The 18,897-nt window shown below is 46.5% G+C and overlaps 2 protein-coding genes across 2 annotated transcripts in view; one reads left to right on the forward strand and one right to left on the reverse strand.

Moving 5' to 3' along the window:
• LOC125448136 (deoxycytidine kinase 2-like) overlaps window positions 1–17,912 on the reverse strand; it is a 33,983-nt gene extending 16,071 nt beyond the window's left edge. The window contains exons 1-3 of the mRNA XM_048523196.2: window positions 17,458–17,912; window positions 6,839–6,954; window positions 913–1,106 (exon numbers count right to left, since the gene is read on the reverse strand). Of these exons, the coding sequence (XP_048379153.1) occupies window positions 913–1,106; window positions 6,839–6,954; window positions 17,458–17,761 (614 nt within the window). The 5' untranslated portion in view covers window positions 17,762–17,912. The remainder of the gene's footprint in view (window positions 1–912; window positions 1,107–6,838; window positions 6,955–17,457) is intronic.
• Window positions 17,913–17,961: 49 nt separating this feature from the next.
• LOC125447937 (histone acetyltransferase KAT6A-like) overlaps window positions 17,962–18,897 on the forward strand; it is a 440,967-nt gene continuing 440,031 nt past the window's right edge. Inside the window, exon 1 of the mRNA XM_059641206.1 lies at window positions 17,962–18,653. The gene's annotated coding sequence lies outside the window, so the exon portion shown is untranslated. The remainder of the gene's footprint in view (window positions 18,654–18,897) is intronic.

Consider the following 18,897-nt stretch of genomic DNA (forward strand, 5'->3'; position numbering starts at 1 on the left):
CGTGAACCAGTGAGATTTTTAAATGATTACCTGATAATTTCTGCACTGTTCATGAGACAAGCAATTCATTCCAGACTTTTTTTAAAAAAATCAAATAATCCACCCAACCACCCACCAAATCATTCAGCTTCATTAATTAACTGAATCAAATTCTGATAGTTCTCTCGGTTTTGAACACAATCTTCCCAGATTATTATTCTGGGTCTTACAATCACTGATCCAGGAAAATTACCACTGTGCTATTATCCCCTGAAAGTCTAATGAGTGCAATTTATAACTTAAAATAATCCGTAATTAACCACTTCACACATCAAGGTCATAACAAGAGGTGGAACATGTAGTGAGGGTGAGGGTGTCATTGTCATGAACATTGTCAGGAGGTCAGTCAGGTGGACCTCAGTGAATCTGAGGTCCCTGACTGGGCTGTTAATATTGTCCAAATGAGGGAGACCTGTCTGACTGAGTGACAGACAGACACAGGAATATCAGAGAAATTGTCATTCTGGGAGCTTTAAAGGCAGTACTAGAGTGACAGACTGTTCATGTGTAAATTAAGGGTGACCTGGTGATGTGATACCAACCTATTTCGAGTTATTTCAAAAAGAAACAAAGAAACTAGGAGTAGTAGGTCATTTGGTCCTTTGAGCCTCTGCCATTCAAGAGGATCATGGCTGATTCTCTATCTCAATGCCATATTCCCACATTCTCTCCATACTCTTTGATGCCTTGATGATCTGAAGGACTTAACTGTATCTTTCTTCAATATATACACTAGAACAGAAAAGTCACCACTAACGCACCAAGGTATTCCATTGAAATAGATAGTGATGGAAGTTTTGCATTTTCCAGCCCATTTTAAGGAACTCACCAAGTAGATAGCATTAAAAGTCAACACTGTAGCCATGTAGTTACCTATCACTGTAGACTGATCTTTCAAATATCTGCACTGGTTGTTCTGCATTTAGTAGTCTGGGAGATACTGGTGCCAAATGGGCCTTGATTCGGCTCATACAGGAGTATGACTGAAAGGTATAGGACCAACGGTGGGGATCCTGATACAGCATCTGAAGTAGGTTACCAGCAGTCTTTTGTGTGCAAGACACCTCCTGGGGAATAACAAACATTTGTTAATAAAAACTCTGAAAACTGAAGTACAATGGAAAAGTACTGTAAATTCATATCTGCTGAGTCAGCAGCCAGAAGAGATATGAGTTAATAGTTCAGAATGACACAAAAGTCAAATTTCATTTGAAATGTGAGCCCATTTTCACTTTCTGCTGACTGACTCGCTACATTTTGACTTCATTTCTTTTATATTTTCAGTTTCTGTTAACTTTAAGTTTTCAAAATCTGTAAAAAGAGTAAAAAACCTTACTTTCCCACACGAAGGATATTCAATGACACTTGATAATCCATTAAGTGCTGACCAAACGTACTTTCTATGATAACCTAAGCAGATGTTACAGTCAATTTTCATTCAGCAAGGTCACACAAGCAGAAGTAAAACAAGTAACAACATAACCATTTTTTAAACATTGGTTGAGAGATAAACATCAGCCGGATCATCAGGAAAACTCTTTCTCAAAATGCTCCACCAAATTGGGCAAATGGGGTCATGGTTTAACTCAGCTGATAGGTTAGGCTCCCAACAGTGCAACATTCCATCAGTTCTACCGTGAGCATCAGCCTAGATTGTGACATGAGATGTGCCAAGAAGCAAGCTTGTTGCAACTGCAAAAGTGACACACACAATGCTTTACCACTAGCTTGAGTATTTATTTACCATTTACTCAAGGCTAACAGCCACATGCAACGTGTTTTGTTTATAAAACACTCTTCAGTAATTTTATTTACACTTTTCCATCCATTCTTGGGCAACTATCTTTGTGGACTTTGCAAGTTCTCCCAATGTCTGCGTGGGTTTCTTCTGGATTCTCTGGTTTCCTCCCACAGTCCAAAGCTGTGCAGGCTAGGTGGAGTAGCCACGCAAACGCAGGTTTGTAGGAACAGGGTGGAGGTGGAGGGGTGGTTGAGCTTGGGTGGGATGCTCTTTAGAGGGTCAGTGTGGGTGCGATGGGCCAAACTGTCTGCTTCTACACTTTGTAGGGATTCTTGATTAATTCAGTTATTTAATTCCCTTTAAGTCAGAGCAGTCAATAATGAATTCTCCATGACATAATCAATGATTCAGAATTATTTTAAAATATAACATTCCTGTTGGGAATTTTACAGTAAGTTACTGCAAATTACTTCCACATGCTTCAAATCTCATCTATTTACATTTAAAGAAACCTTGCAATGTACTGTACATTTACTTACAGTGCAACACTGACATTTCTGTGATGTGAATACTATACCGTCTCATGCCAATTTTCTCATTCATAATAAAAAGACCGTACTTACCTTTTAATGTTTCATTGCTAAGAAACTTCTGACATTTTTTGCTTATTGTTGTTCATCTTTTGAAGCATATTGTAGGAACATCACAACAAATTGAAACAATTAACAAGTTTGACAGAGGAGAAGTTACAGGCTAACGCATGTGAATACTGATGTGATTTCGCGCACTTTAGTGGCTCAACATTGCTGGCGAATTTTCGGGCAGTCAATATACTTCAGTCACATATGTAACCTCGGTAATAACAAAGTTAAAATGGATGCGGTATACGGGTCGGCTACATTAAAGTCTGACGCTGTCAAAGTAAACACTATTGGACACAATGCAACATATGAACCTCACCTGAATAGGATCAACCAATTTTGTGAATGTTCCCAGGAAATGAATTCAAATTGTTTGCTCGATTCTTCATGTGAAACACTTTGAGATGTATAGAGATAACCGGAATGTTTACAAATTCATCCACATGTGGTTTAACAACTAGATTCCTTGAATTTATCACAACCACAAATCACTGGCACTCAAAAGTAGTAACATCTCACATTAAAAATGGGAGCTCTAGCAGTTCCTTTTCACATTTCCTTTCCATATTTTTGTGTTCAACACAGTGGGAGTAGTACGCAATTTTCTGACTCGGAAACAACTGTGTCACCATTTAGCCACATAACTGCAAGAAAGAGGCAACTTTTGCAATTTTTTGTACCTGCAGTCAATGATGTTAAAGAAACATTCTGACACAGTTTATTTTTTAAAAAAAACAATTTAACCTTGGTTAGAGATAATTCAATGAGGGCACAGCTCCTCAACAACTCCTACAACTCTCTGCAGCCTCAGAAAACACAATGAATAGCACCCAGAGCTTCAGAATGTAAGGTATTTTATTAAACAGCATTCTCTTTTCAACTTTGCAATCCTGCAAAGATGTAACGTCTTTGACACTCGATTGTCCTATCATGTCTGCAGGAAGCCTAGCCAAAACTTCAAATTGTAGCTGCAATAAAGCTATAGTAAACCAGTCCCAAATAAAAACTATTTTTCACTTCACAAGTTTTATTATTAACTGTGCGGGCAAGTATTTTGGTTCAGGAAGCACACAACAGTGGGATTTTCAAGGTATTAGCAAAATTTGTAACTTGGGTTATGGATGCAGTTGTTTGTTTGCTCACCAAGCCGGTTGCTCCGTGGTGTCCAGATATTTTGTTACCACTCGAGGCAATCAGTGTGACTTATAATCGAAGTGTTGGTGTTATGTTCCATTCCGAATTTATATGATCCTCTGGTGCGATGGGTCTTGTCACTTCCAGTGGTCTGTATAAGTGTTTATTTCTATGTGTTTGTTAATGGAGTCCCATGTTGAGAACCAGACCTCTAGAAATTCCCTTGCATGCCTGCTGTTCGCTTGGCCCAGTTGAACTGATGGCCTTCATTGTCTGGGTGTATTGAGATAAGTGAATATTGGTCCTGTCGTTTTACTGCCAGCTGGTGTTCATGTAATTTGGCAATCAGTTTCCTCCCCGTTTGTCCAATGCAAGATCTATTACACTCGCTGCATGGGATTCTGCACATCACATTAGTCCATGCAGCGGACAAACAGGGAGGAAACCAACGACCAGGATACACGAACACCAGCTGGCAGTAAAATGACATGACCGATATTTACTTATCTTGTTATGACCACAATCAGCAACCAATTACAGAGATGTTTCCCTGTCAGTAAAAAAAAGTGACAATTTTTGAGGTACTCCTCCAATGCCAGGCTGCCTCCCTCTCATCTTTGAGCCTTCCCAGACAAGGCATTCCTCCCCTAACTGTTCACGGTGTGAAAAAGTTATTTCTCACAGTACCTTGCTTCGTTTGCGCATCACTTTAAATCAATGCTCTCTCGTTTTTTTTTCCCCTTTTGTGGGCAGAAACAGCTTCTCTGCATCTACCTCTGTCCAGCCTGCATATGACTTTGAATATCTCTATTAAATCTCCTCTTTACCTTGGTCTGTCCAAGAACAAGTTCAATATCTTCAATCTGCCGTTATAACTGAAATTTCTTATCACGAGGAACATTCTTGGAAACTCTCTCCAATGCATTCACATCTTTCCTGTGCTTTGGCACCCACAATACTGCAGCTAAGGTCTAGCAAGCTAAATAAAATGCACTCTTGTATTCTATGCCCCTATTAATATAGCCAAGGACACTGTATACTTTACTTACTGCTCTGTCCGCTTGTTCTGCCACCATCTGTGTACGTGTACACCCAGGTCTCTGTTCCTGCGCCCCAATTAGAATGGTACCCACTATTTTATATGGTCTCTCAATGCTCCCCTGACCAAAATGCATCACCTCACACATCTCTGCATGGAGTCTCATTTGCCACCTATCTGCTCACTCCACTACTTGTCAATGTCTTTTTGAACTTCCACATCCCCCTCCTCACAGATTACGATTATTCCAAGTTTAGTTTCGAAGGTGCACACCCAGATCCAAATCAGTAATATCTATCAGGAAAAGCAAGGGTCCCAATACTGACTGTGGGGAACTCCACCACAAACCTCCACCGAGCCTGAAGAATATTCATTGACCATTACTCTGTTTCCTATCACTCAGACAATTTTATATCCCAAGTGCTACTGCACCATTTGTACCATGACCTATAACTTACCTCACAAAAATCTCATGTCACGCAGTATCAAATAACTTCTAGCATCCATGTATACCATATCAATAGTGTTACCTTCAGACCCCTTTTGTTACCTCTTCCAAAACTCCAATACATTAGTTAAACATGATTTCTCCTTTAAATGACCATGGCGACACTTCCTCATCAACCCACCTTTTTCCTTTGTGACTACTAATTTCATCCTGAATAGTCATTTCTTGACGTTTTCCCATCACTGAAGTTCAAGTGGCTGGTCACTAAATTGCTGGAATTATCCTTACAATCTTTCTTGAAAAAGCCCATATAGTGTTTGCAATTCTCCAGTCATCTAGCACCTCCCCTAAGTCCGAGGAAGACTCAAAAGATTCTTCCTAAGATTTCCACTCTCATTTCCTTCAAAATCCTTCAATGAATTTCCGAGAGCCCCAGTACCTTTGTCGACGTCATGTCCCAACAATCTCTTCAATACTTGTCTTATTCATTTTGAACATTTATCTCAAGAGGGTTGGAATATAAAAGCAGCGATGTGCTTCTGAGACTTTATAAAGCTCTAGTTAGACCCCATTTAGAATACTGTGTCCAATTTTGGGCCCCACACCTCAGCAAGGACATACTGGCGCAGGAGCGTGTCCAGCGGAGATTCACACGGATGATCCCTGGAATGGTAGGTTTAATGTACGATGAACGGCTGAGGATCCTGGGATTGTACTCATTAGAGTTTAGAAGGTTGAGGGGAGATCTAATAGAAACTTACAAGATAATGCATGGCTTAGAAAGGGTGGATGCTGGGAAGTTGTTTCCATTAGGTGGGGAGACGAGGACCCGTGGGCACAGCCTTAGAATTAGAGGGAGTAAATTTAAAATGGAAATGAGGAGACATTTCTTCAGCCAGAGAGTGGTGGGCCTGTAGAATTTATTGTCATGGAGCGCAGTGGAGGCTGGGACATTAAATGTCTTCAAGGCAGAGATTGATAAATTCTTGATCTCACAAGGAATCAAGGGCTACGGGGAGAGTGTGGGTAGGTGGAGTTGAAATGCCCAGCCATGATTAAATGGTGGAGTGGACTCAATGGGCCAAATGGCCTTACTGCCACTCCTATGTCTTATGGTCTTACTTCTGGTGCAGCGTTTCCTCCTCTGTCACAGTGTCCTGGATAGTATCCTCCTCTTTGGTAAAGAGGATTGCAAGGTGTTCACTTAAAACCTGAGCCATGCCCCTACCTCCACACGCAAATCCTCTTTTGGATCACTGATCAGCTCTGCTCCTAATTTAATGACCTACATACAATTTATTTGCCTCAAGAGGCCACTGGGATTTCCTTTTATGTTTGCTGGTAGACTTTTCTCCTGATTCCTCTTGTTTCTTAGATTTGCTTTTTCACCTAAATCCCACACCTTCAGTATTCCTGTTTATTGTCAGTGGTATTTTCTACCTTGTTCCTGTCACAAGAATTAATGACAATACTGGCAAAAGTTTTTCTATTTCTACTTGTGTGTGTGTCAAAATAACCCAGAAGTCATCAGAAATACAAAAACTGTTCCTGAACTATATGAGTGTATCATCCGTAAACAAGTTGGTGAGAATTTTTTTAAAAAGCCCCAAATTCTAAAAGGTACCCCTTTGGGACAGCGCTAAAAGAAACAAAACTGTGTCCTGGACTCGTGAATACAAGCTGTGACCACAAATATTTAACTGCAGAATAAGATCATAATTGTTCTGATTAGAGACACAGCAGCTCCATGTGTAATTTGGTCAGTTTTAATCACATTCTAAGTGTGTGATACTTACCTCACTGCAGCTGGATGTTGGAATGTTGCACCATTTGGCTATGGGCTCCCGAATAATTTCCCATTGCTTACTGGCCACCTGCTCCAACAGTGCAGCAAATGTGGATTTACCGACAGCTAAGTAAAAGCAGAAAATACTGGTCATTCTTCAAGAAATATAAATAATGTGATCATGAGGTGTTCAATAGTTTTTGTTTGCATTTTGATTATCCCATTGGATACTCATACCAGTTCTTCTTGGCTATTTTGGCAAGCCATGAGCTAAATCCAAACTTTTCAGACTTGAAACCTTGTTTATTTTTCACTCCACGGACACTGCCCGACCTGTCGGGTACTTCTTGCATTTTTAGCTTTCATATTGATGAGAGGATTTTTGTTTGTATCTGGAATATCTCTTCCTTCCTCAGCAGTTGAAACTGTGTCACTAACTTTGGCCTTGAATATATTTAGACAGATTGTTGATTCACAAGGGCATCAGAGGTTATACAACTAAGACCACAATCAAATCAGCCAATATCTCATTTAATGGCATGGTAAGCTGTGGATGAATCAAATGGCCTATAACTGCTCCTATTTCTTGTGTTGCATTCTTATGTTACATCAGCACTTGATGTGCTCATGCTTAAATGCATAGAGATTTATTGAAAAGTTATATGTAACTGAACAAATAGATTAGAGTTTGTCCTCACTTATCACCCCATTAACCTCCTGATTCAATGCATCATTCTCCGCCATTTCCACCACCTGCAATCTGACCCCACTACAAAGGATATATTTCCCTCCCCACCCTGATCTGCATTCCGGAGGGACCGCTCTCTCCATGACTCCCTCACCTGCTCCACACTTCCCGCTAGCCTCCCCCCCCGCCACCCCAAGCACCTTTCACTGCAACTGCAGGAGGTGCAACACCTGGCCCCACACCTTCCCCCTCACCTCCATCCCAGGCGCTAAAACAAAAATCCTTCCACATTAAACAGATGTTCACCTGCACATCCACTAATGTGGTATACTGTATCCACTATTCCTGATGTGGCCTCCTCTGCAATCAGGGAGACCTAGCAGAGGCTTGAAGTCTGCTTTGTCGAGCACCTATGCTCAGACAAACAACAACGCCTCTCAGTTGCGAGCCACTTCAACTCCCCCTCCCACTTCCTGGACGACATGTCCATTCTGGGCCTCCTCCACTGTCACAGCGATGCCACAGGGAAACTGGAGGGACAAGACCTCATTTTCTGCCTTGGAACCCTGCAACCCAATGGTCTCCATGTGGACTTTACCAGCTTCAAAATCTCCCCACCCCGACTTCATCCCAAGAACAGCACCCTCCCACCGCCATCCCCACCTCCTTGACCCATCTGTCTTCTCTCCCACCTATCTGCCACTCCCTCCTCACTGACCAACCCCCACTTCCTACTTCTCATCTTTATTAGCTTTATCCCGCCCTTCCTTGATCTGCCTGTCATCGCTCCCACCTATGTGCTCCACTACCACCTTCTATCACTGCGTCTCCTATCTATTTCAGTGTCCCCTTCTTCCCCACCCCCCCCATCCCCCCATTTCTGAAGAAGGGTCCAGAACCGAAGTCAGCTTTCCTGCTCCTCTGATGCTGCCTGGCCTGCTGTGTTCATCCAGTTTCACACTGTTATCTCTGACTCCAGCATTGGCAGTTCCTACCATCTCGAGATTAGAGTTTGGCTGTTCTTCGTGCTCCTTCCTATATTGAGTTTTTTCAAAGCATTTGATGAATTTCCAAAGATTTGTTTGAAATCACCAAGGTACTCTAACAGAAAAGGTGAAGTAAATGGTAATCAGGTGGAAAATTCTGTTGTGACTGGAGTCAGACAGTCACAACAGTCAGTGGTGGCTGTGTGATTATTGCAGGCCCATTGTCCCAACCCTAGTCATTGCTGCAGGACTTCTTTAGCGAACTGTCATAGGCCCAATCATCTTTAGCTGCTTCATAAGTGACCTTCACTCCATCACAAAAACAGAATGAAGGCTTCTCACTGAATCATAGCAAGAAGCTCCAATAAGCTTAGTAATTGACAAATAATGCTTATGCTGTACAAATAGCAGACAAGAATCACCTCCAGCAGAACACAATCTGACCTTGACACTGAATGGCACTGCCATCACAGAATTCCAGAATAAAATCCAACAGGTTATCATGGATCAAAACCGTAACTGGATCAGTCACACAAATAGTGTGCTGACAAGACCAGATCATTTGGCATTTGGTTCACCGCCATAAACATTCACTCAGAACACAGTAACAGCAGTACATACCACGTCCAAGAATCACTGCAGCAACTCATCAAGCCTGTTTTAACAGCATCTTCCAAACGTGCACCCCTATCACCTTGGACAAGTGTAGGACATGCATGGAAATACCACACCACAGCTCTCCAAACAAATGCTAGTGGAACCAAAAACACTTACATCTTACGAAAAACATTTGAAAATGCCCTGATATTTATAAACATACGTTCTTCAAGAACACAAGCTGCTTTTACACTCAACCCGTTTTTCAAGGCGTACTCACAATTTGGTTAGTCATACACTCGTGACAGTCCAACCATGTAATTACAACATGATAATAAAATGTGAGGCTGGATGAACACAGCAGGCCGAGCAGCATCTCAGGAGCACAAAAGCTGACGTTTCGGGCCTAGACCCTTCATCAGAGAGGGGGATGGGGTGAGGGTTCTGGAATAAATAGGGAGAGAGGGGGAGGCAGACTGAAGATGGAGAGAAAAGAAGATAGGTGGAGAGAGTATAGGTGGGGAGGTAGGGAGGGGATAGGTCAGTCCAGGGAAGACGGACAGGTCAAGGAGGTGGGATGAGGTTAGTAGATAGATGGGGGTGCGGCTTGGGGTGGGAGGAAGGGATGGGTGAGAGGAAGAACAGGTGAGGGAGGCAGAGACAGGTTGGACTGGTTTTGGGATGCAGTGGGTGGACGGGAAGAGCTGGGCTGGTTGTGTGGTGCAGTGGGGGGAGGGGATGAACTGGGCTGGTTTAGGGATGCAGTTGGGGAAGGGGAGATTTTGAAACTGGTGAAGTCCACATTGATACCATTAGGCTGCAGGGTTCCCAGGCGGAATATGAGTTGCTGTTCCTGCAACCTACGGGTGGCATCATTGTAGCACTGCAGGAGGCCCATGATGGACATGTCATCTAAAGAATGGGAGGGGGAGTGGAAATGGTTTGCGACTGGGAGATGCAGTTGTTTGTTGTGAACTGAGTGGAGGTGTTCTGCAAAGCGGTCTCCAAGCCTCCGATTGGTTTCCCCAATATAGAGGGAGCCACACCGGGTACAGTGGATGCAGTATACCACTGGCAGATGTGCAGGTGAACCTCTGCTTAATGTGGAATGTCATCTTGGGGCCTGGGATAGGGGTGAGGGAGGAGGTGTGGGGGCAAGTGTAGCATTTCCTGCGGTTGCAGGGGAAGGTGCCGGGTGTGGTGGGGTTGGAGGGCAGTGTGGAGCGGACAAGGGAGCCACGGAGAGAGTGGTCTCTCCGGAAGGCAGATAAGGGTGGGGATGGAAAAATGGCTTGGGTGGTGGGGTCGGATTGTAGATGGCGGAAGTGTCGGAGGATGATACGTTGTGTCCGGAGGTTGGTGGGGTGGTATGTGAGGACGAGGGGGATCCTCTGGGGGCAGTTGTGGCGGGGGTGGGGTGTGAGGGATGTGTTGCGGGAAATGCAGGAGACGCGGTCGAGGGCATTCTCGACCACTGCGGGGGGAAAGGTGCGGTCCTGGAAGAACGTGGACGTCAGTCCTAAGCAAGGGGCTCACCTTTGTCGCCATCCACCCACACGTCAATGAATACCAGTCATGTTTGGACATCGAGCAGTTTTTCCGCCGCCTTCGCCTCCACGCTTACCTGTTTAACTGGGAGCCGAACCCTCCCTCCACTGACCCCTTCACCCAATTCCAGCACAAGTCCTCCTCCTGGACACCACCCCCAGGTCTCCTACCCTCCCTTGACCTCTTCATCTCCAACTGCCGTCGAGACATCAACCGCCTCAACCTCTCCACCCCTCTAACCCACTCCAACCTCTCCCCCGCAGAACAAGCAGCCCTCCGCTCTAACCCCAACCTCACCATCAAACCCGCAGACAAGAGTGGCGCAGTGTTAGTATGGCGCTCTGACCTCTACATCCCCGAGGCCAAACGCCAACTCCCCGACACCTCCTCCTACCGCCCCCTTGATCATGACCCCACCCCCGAGCATCAAACCATCATCTCCAACATCATCCATGACCTCATCACCTCAGGGGACCTCCCACCCACAGACTCCAACCTCATTGTTCCCCAACCCCGCACGGCCCATTTCTATCTCGTTCCCAAAATCCACAAACCTGCCTGCCCTGGTCGACCCATTGTCTCAGCCTGTTCCTGCCCCACCGAACTCATCTCCACCTATCTGGACTCCATTTTCTCCCCTTTGGTCCAGGAACTCCCCACCTACGTCCGTGACACCACCCACACCCTCCACCTCCTCCAGGACTTCCAATTCCCCGGCCCCCAACACGTCATTTTCACCATGGACGTCCAGTCCCTATACACCTGTATTCCTCATGCAGATGGCCTCAAGGCCCTCCGCTTCTTCCTGTCCCACAGGCCCGACCAATACCCCTCCACTGACACCCTCATCCACCTAGCTGAACTCGTCCTCAGCCTCAATAACTTCTCTTTCGATTCCTCCCACTTCCTACAGTCAAAGGGGGTGGCCATGGGTACCCGCATGGGCCCAAGCTATGCCTGCCTCTTTGTAGGTTACGTGGAACAGTCCCTCTTCCGCACCTGCACAGGCCCCAAACCACACCTCTTCCTCCGTTACATTGATGACTGTATCGGCGCCACTTCTTGCCCCCCAGAGGAGCTCGAACAGTCCATCCACTTTACCAACACCTTCCATCCCAACCTCAAGTTCACCTGGGCCATCTCCAACACCTTCCTGGACCTCTCAGTCTCCATCTCAGGTAACGAGCTATAAACTGATGTCCATTTCACGCCCACCCACTCCCACAACTACCTAGAATACACCTCCTCCCACCCACCCTCCTGCAAAAATTCCATCCCCTATTCCCAATTCCTCCGCCTCCGCCACATCTGCTCCCAGGATGAGGCATTCCACTCCCGCACATCCCAGGTGTCCAAGTTCTTCCAGGACCGCAACTTTTCCCCCGCAGTGGTCGAGAACGCCCTTGACCGTGTCTCCCGCAACACATCCTTCACACCCCGCCACAACCGCCCCCAGAGGATCCCCCTCGTCCTCACATACCACCCCACCAACCTCCGGATACAACATATCATCCTCCGAGACTTCCACCATCTACAATCCGACCCCACCACCCAAGCCATTTTTCCATCCCCACCCTTATCTGCCTTCCAGAGAGACCACTCTCTCCGTGACTCCCTTGTCCGCTCAACACTCCCCTCCAACCCCACCACACCCAGCACCTTCCCCTGCAACCGCAGGAAGTGCTACACTTGCCCCCACACCACCTCCCTCACCCCTATCCCAGGCCCCAAGATGACCTTCCATATCAAACAGATGTTCACCTGCACATCTGCCAATGTGGTATACTGTATCCATTGTACCTGGTGTGGCTTCCTCTACATTGGGGAAACCAAGCGGAGGCTTGAGGACCGCTTTGCAGAACACCTCTGCTCGACTTGCAATAAACAACTGCACCTCCCAGTCGCAAACCATTTCAACTCCCCCTCCCATTCCTCAGACGACATGTCCATCATGGGCCTCCTGCAGTGCCACAATGATGCCACCTGAAGGTCGCAGGAACAGCAACTCATATTCCGCCTGGGAACCCTGTAGCCCAATGGTATCAACGTGGACTTCACAGCTTCAAAATCTCCCCTTCCCCCACCGCATCCCAAAACCAGCCCAGTTCTTCCCCTCCCCGCACTGCATCACAAGACCAGCCCAGCCTTTCCCACCCCCCCCACGACTGCATCCCAAAACCAGTCCAGCCTGTCTCTGCTTCCCTAACTTGTTCTTCTTCTCACCCATCCCTTCCTCCCACCTCAAGCCGCACCTCCATTTCCCACCTACCACCTCATCCCGCCTCCTTGACCTGTCCATCTTCGCTGGACTGACCTATCCCCTCCCTACCTCCCCACGTATACTCTCCTCTCCACCTATCTTCTCCTGTATCCATCTTCGGTCCGCCTCCCCATCTCTCCCTATTTATTCCGGTTTCCTTTCCCCATCCCCCTCTCTGATGAAGGGTCTAGGCCCGAAACGTCAGCTTTTGTGCTCCTGAGATGCTGCTTGGCCTGCTGTGTTCATCCAGCTTCACACTTTATTATGTTAGAATCTTGTAAAATGCATTCTAGAAGACCACGCTTGTGGCTTTCAGATGGTAGTGAGGAAAGATTACACGTGTCTCTGGATGAAACTTGAAGGCACTGTCAGCACCACTCAACCAAATGACTATTATGGGTTATTGTTATTCTCTTGCTTTTTCATCATAATTGTGCACATGTAATCATCGTCTGCCTCTTGAAGATTTTGTTTCAACCTGCCTCCACTACAGTACCAGGTAGTGCATTCCAAACCCAAACTACACACTATATGAAATAACAAGGTGTAGAGCTGGATGAACACAGCAGGCCAAGCAGCAGGAAAGCTGACCCTTCTTCAGACCACTCATGATTTTGAGAACCTCTGTCAAATCTTGTATCTTTTTGTTCTGAAAGGAAAGCAAACCCAACACAATTTCACTACTCTCTCATAGCTGAAGTTTGTCTTCCCTGGAACCATTCATGTTAACTTCTTACTGTTCACATTTTTCTAAAAATATACATGGTACATTAACACTTCAAGTGAATTTTAAATGGTGTATTACAAAATTTCAGCATAACTTCGTTGGTCTTGAGCTCTGTGGCCCTATTAAAAAAAAGTCAGGATCTATGTTTCGTTACGTGTTTGTATTTCGGAAAGTTAAGAGCCGGCATCTACTGAGCAGTGAAACTATTTAAGATAACAAAACGTGTGGGGCTGGAAGAACACTACAGGCCAAGCAGCATCTTAGGAGCACCAAAGCAGATGTTTCGGGCCTAGACCCTTCATCAGAAAAGGGGGATGGGGAGAGGATTCTGAAATAAATAGGGAGACAGGGAGAGGCGGACCAAAGATGGATAGAGAAGATAGGTGGATAGCTGAGTGTGGGTGGGGAGGTATGGAGGAGATAGGTCAGGTCAAGGGGGCGGGATGAGGTTAGTAGGTCAGAAATGGAGGTGCAGCTTGAGGTGGGAGGAAGAACAGGTTAGGGAAGCGGGGACGAGCTGGGCTGGTTTTGGGATGCAGTGGGGGAAGGGGAGATTTTGAAGCTGGTGAAATCCACATTGATACCATTGGGCTGCAGGGTTCCCAAGCGGAATATGAGTTGCTGTTCCTTCAGCCTTCAGGTGGTATCATTAGAGCACTGCAGGAGGCCCAGGATGGACATATCGTCTAAGGAATGGGAGGGGGGAGTTGAAATGGTTTGCGACTGGGAGGTGCAGTTGTTTACTGTGAACCGAGTGTAGGTGCTCTGCAAAGCGCTCCCCAAGCCTCCGCTTGGTTTCCCCAATGCAGAGGAAGCCACACCGTGTACAGCGGACGCAGTATACCACATTGGCGGGTGTGCAGGTGAACATCTGCTTGATGTGGAAAGTCATCTTGAAGCCTGGGATGGGGGTGAGGGAGGCAGTGTGGGGGCAGCTGTAGCACTTCCTGCGGTTGCAGGGGAAAGTGCCAGGTGTGGTGGGGTTGGAGGGGAGTGTGGACCGGACAAGGGAGTCGCGGAGAGAGTGGTCTCCCTGGAAGGCAGACAAGGATGGGTGGAGAAAAATGTCTTTAGTGGTGGGGTCAGATTGTAGATGGCGGCAGTGTCGGAGGATGATGTGCTGTATCCGAAGGTTGGTAGGGTGGTATGTGAAGGCTGGGTGTGAGGGACGAGGTGCGGGAAATGCAGGAGACATGGTTGAGGACGTTCTCGTGCACTGTGGCGGTGATGTTGCGGCCATTGAAGAACGAGGACATCTGTGATGTGCGGGAGTGGAATGCCTCATCCTGGGAGCAGATGCAGCAGAGGTGAAGGAATTGGGAATATGGGATGGAATTTTTGCAGGAAAGTGGGAGGGAGGAGGTGTATTCTAGGTAGCTATGGGAGTCAGTGGGTTTGAAATGGACATCGGTTTATAGCTGGTTGCCCGAGATGGAGACAGAAAGGTCCAGGTGAGGGATGTGTTGGAGATGGTCCAGGTGAACTTGAGGTTGGGGTGGAAGGTGTTGGTGAAATGGATGAACTGTTCGAGCTCCTCTTGGGAGCAAGAGGTCGCGCCGATACAGTCAATGTAACGGAGGAAGAGGTGCGAATGAGGGACTGTTCCACATAACCTACAAAGAGGCAGGCATAGCTGGGGTCCGTGTGGGTACCCATGGCCACCCGCTTTGTCTGTAGGAAGTGGGAGGAATCGAAAGAGAAGTTGTTGAGGATGAGGACGAGTTTGGCTAGGCGGATGACGGTGTCGGTGGAGGGGGGCTGGTCGGGCCTGCGGGACACGAAGAAGCAGAGGGCCTGAAGGCCATCTGCATGGAGAATGCAGGTGTATAGGGACTGGACATCCGTGGTGATGAAAATGACGTGTTGGGGACCAGGGAATTGGAAGTTCTGGAGGAGGTGAAGAGCGTGGGTGGTGTCACAGACGTAGGTGGGGAGTTCCTGGATCAAGGGGGAGAAAATGGAGTCCAGATAGGTGGAGATGAGTTCGGTGGGGCAGCAGCAGGCGGAGACAATAGGTCGACCAGGGCAGGCGGATTTGTGGATTTTGGGAAGGAAAACTCCCACTTCCTACAGACTAAGGGGCTAACTGAGGAGACATTCCACTCCCGCACATCCCAGATGTCCTCGTTCTTCAAGGGCTGCAACATCACCCCCGCAGTGCTCGAGAGTGTCCTCGACCGTGTCTCCGACATTTACCACACCTCATCCCTCACACCCCACCCTCGCAATAATCACCAAAAGAGAATCCCCCTAGTCCTCACATACCACCCTACCAACCTCTGGATACAACGCATCATCCTCCGACGCTTCCGCCATCTACAATCCAACCCCACCACTAAAGACATTTTTCCCACCCCACCCCAACTTTGTCTGCCTTCCGGAGAGACCACTCTCTCCATGACTCCCTTGTCTGCTCCACGCTCACCTCCAAACCCACCACACCCGACACTTTCCCCTGCAACCGCAGGAAGTGCTACACCTGCTCCAACACCGCCTCCCTCACCCACATCCCAGGACCCAAGATGACATTCCACATCAAGCAGATGTCCACCTGCACATCCGCTAATGTGGTATATTGCATCTGCTGTACATGGTGTGGCTTCCTCTGCATTGGGGAAACCAAACGGAGGCTTGGGGAGTGCTTTGCAGAACACCTCTGCTCAGTTCGCAGTAAACAACTGCACCTCCCAGTCACAAACTATTTCAACTCCTCCTCCCATTCCTCAGACGACATGTCCATCATGGGCCTCCTGCAGTGCCATAATGGTACCAGCCCTAGGTTGCAGGGACAGCAACTCATATTCCACTTGGGAACCCTGCAGCCCAATGGTATCAATGTAGATTTCACCAGCTTCAAAATCTCCCCTCCCCCCACTGCATCCCAAAACCAGCCCAGCTTGTCCCTGCCTCCCTAACCTGTTCTTGCTCTCACCGATCCCCTCCTCCCACCTCAAGCCGCACCTCCATTTCCTACCTACTAACCTCATCCCGCCCCCTTGACCTCTCCATCCTCGCTGGACTGACCTATCCCCTCCCTACCTCTACTCTCCTCTCCACCCATCATCGGTCCTCCTCCCCCTCTCTCCCTATTTATTCCAGTTCCCTCTCTGATGAAGGGTCTAGGCCCGAAACGTCAGCTTTTGTGCTCCTGAGATGCTGCTTGGCCTGCTGTGTTCCTCCAGCTCCACACTTTGTTACCTCGGATTCTCTAGCATCTGCAGTTCTCATTATCTTTGAGCGAAACTATTTAACCTTCGTAACAATCATGTCAACAAGCAGCTTTAAAATGTATCATTGTACAGAGTAGTTTTACAGTTTATTTTTCATTAGAATTCTAAAATCTGCATTTGTTTTAAATCGAGAAACTAAGGTGAACCGTAAAGAACTAAAGTCGCAGCAAAAAACAAAAAAGAAAGCAACACCTCACAGGACGAAATGCATGATACCATTTGCTTTTTCGAAGCCGAGAATTCTACAAGCGTCTGAGAAATTTAGTAAATTCCCATTGGTATACAAATTTGGCGTTGAGAAAGATACGGTGGAAGAAAACGGTGCCATGTGTATCGGCTTTAACACGATGGGCACAAGGAAACGAGCGGACTACGCACTTCAAAATATGTCTCGCACAATCCCCAAGATTTTCACATTTATCCGCTTAATTCGCACCGTTTCCTATTGTTCAAAATAGGCACCTTTTTAAATGATCATTCCATTCCTTTTCAAATAAAAACACTTGTATTATTCTCTTTAAACTAGTGCGATTAACCTATAATTCACGTGATAGTCAATTTTATATTTCTGAATTTTCCTTACGAAGCCCTACCAATGTTGCCCTCCACTGAAATCCTGGTCACTGCCCGACTTTTACTGTGAAGTTCAACAGCCACAGTTCTGGAGCAAACGCGTTTCCGAGCAGCTTCTGTTCCCATCATCAGCTCAACCTGATCGCGCCGCTTCCAGGGAGAGTTCACGGTGAAAGCCAACCTCCGTCCCCGGGTTTGTAAAACCTTCTCTGGGTCAGGAAATAAACTCGGCAAGCAGCGATCAAACCCGTCTCTGTGTAGCATTCGGCATTGCGGAAAATTCACGCGTGTCAGTCCCGTTAGAGATCTGAAGTGCAGAGGCATTTTAACTGCGCTCTGACAAGTGTTGCTGCACACATAATGCTGCAGATCATGTTCTCGTCCACGATCGCTAGCTGCGTGAACGACTCCGCCAAAGCACAGAGCTGTTCGATCACTTCGCTTCCTCTATGCTGGAAACGACCTCTTCACATAGGTGAAGCAGTTCCGGGTTAATGCAAATGATAATGTTATTTTACAGCCTCCGTCTTCAATTAACAGGTTGGATTTACATCTGAAGAGGATTTAAAATGGTTGACTGCGTCAACGCGCGCGAAAAAGCTAATTAAATATATAATTTTGAGTCAACAAGTTCTGTGAAAGTGCACGATCCCTTGACAGCTATCTTATTCTACGCCACCTTGGATCATTTGGTACAACCCCCTTTATGCCACCTTTAAGCGATTTCCAGGACTGCCCTTAGCCACAAACTTTTGCTTTTCAATCTCATCCGACAAAATGGCTTGAGATGTTGCAGCAAAGTTATGTTGAAGCAAAGTGTGACAATTAAGTGTATTGACATCCACTAACGTGGGTGAATTATTGCACTTAATCATTTAATATAACAATCATTGGAGAAATATCTCGTATGTTGAACACCACAGCAAGTACAGGTTCTTTACAGACTCGGGTGGAGAAGTTAAAGTCAAGAACTGCCTTCATTGAGGTTGTTGACCTGCTCTCCGAGCTAGCTTTCTTTCGTTCAGACGTTTTGGCACCAGGCGAGGCCTCTGCTGAAGCAATGTTATTCTACTCTGCTTGGAATTGGTCAGCTTTTGTGCTCCTGAGATGCTGCTTGGCCTGCTGTGTTCATCCAGCTTCACGCTTTATTATCTTGGATTCTCCAGCATCTGCAGTTCCCGTTATCTCTGGAATTTATACTGCCTGGTTCACGATGGTGAGTAGTGCCATTTCCGCTTTTGATTTGTATGAGTTTGTACATAGGATCCAATTGTATATGTTTGTTGATAGCATTACAGGTTGAGAACCTTCCTATAGTAATTCCTATGTGTGTCTAATGTTTGGCTTGGGCGACTATGGTTACATTCCCAGTTAAACTGATGGCCTTCATTGTCTGAATGTATTGAAATTAAGAAAAGTTTGTAGTGTCATTTTGCTGCTAGCTGATGTTCGTGTATTCT

Source organism: Stegostoma tigrinum, chromosome 40, assembly GCF_030684315.1.
Source record: "Stegostoma tigrinum isolate sSteTig4 chromosome 40, sSteTig4.hap1, whole genome shotgun sequence".
Classification (NCBI taxonomy): Eukaryota; Metazoa; Chordata; class Chondrichthyes; order Orectolobiformes; family Stegostomatidae; genus Stegostoma; species Stegostoma tigrinum.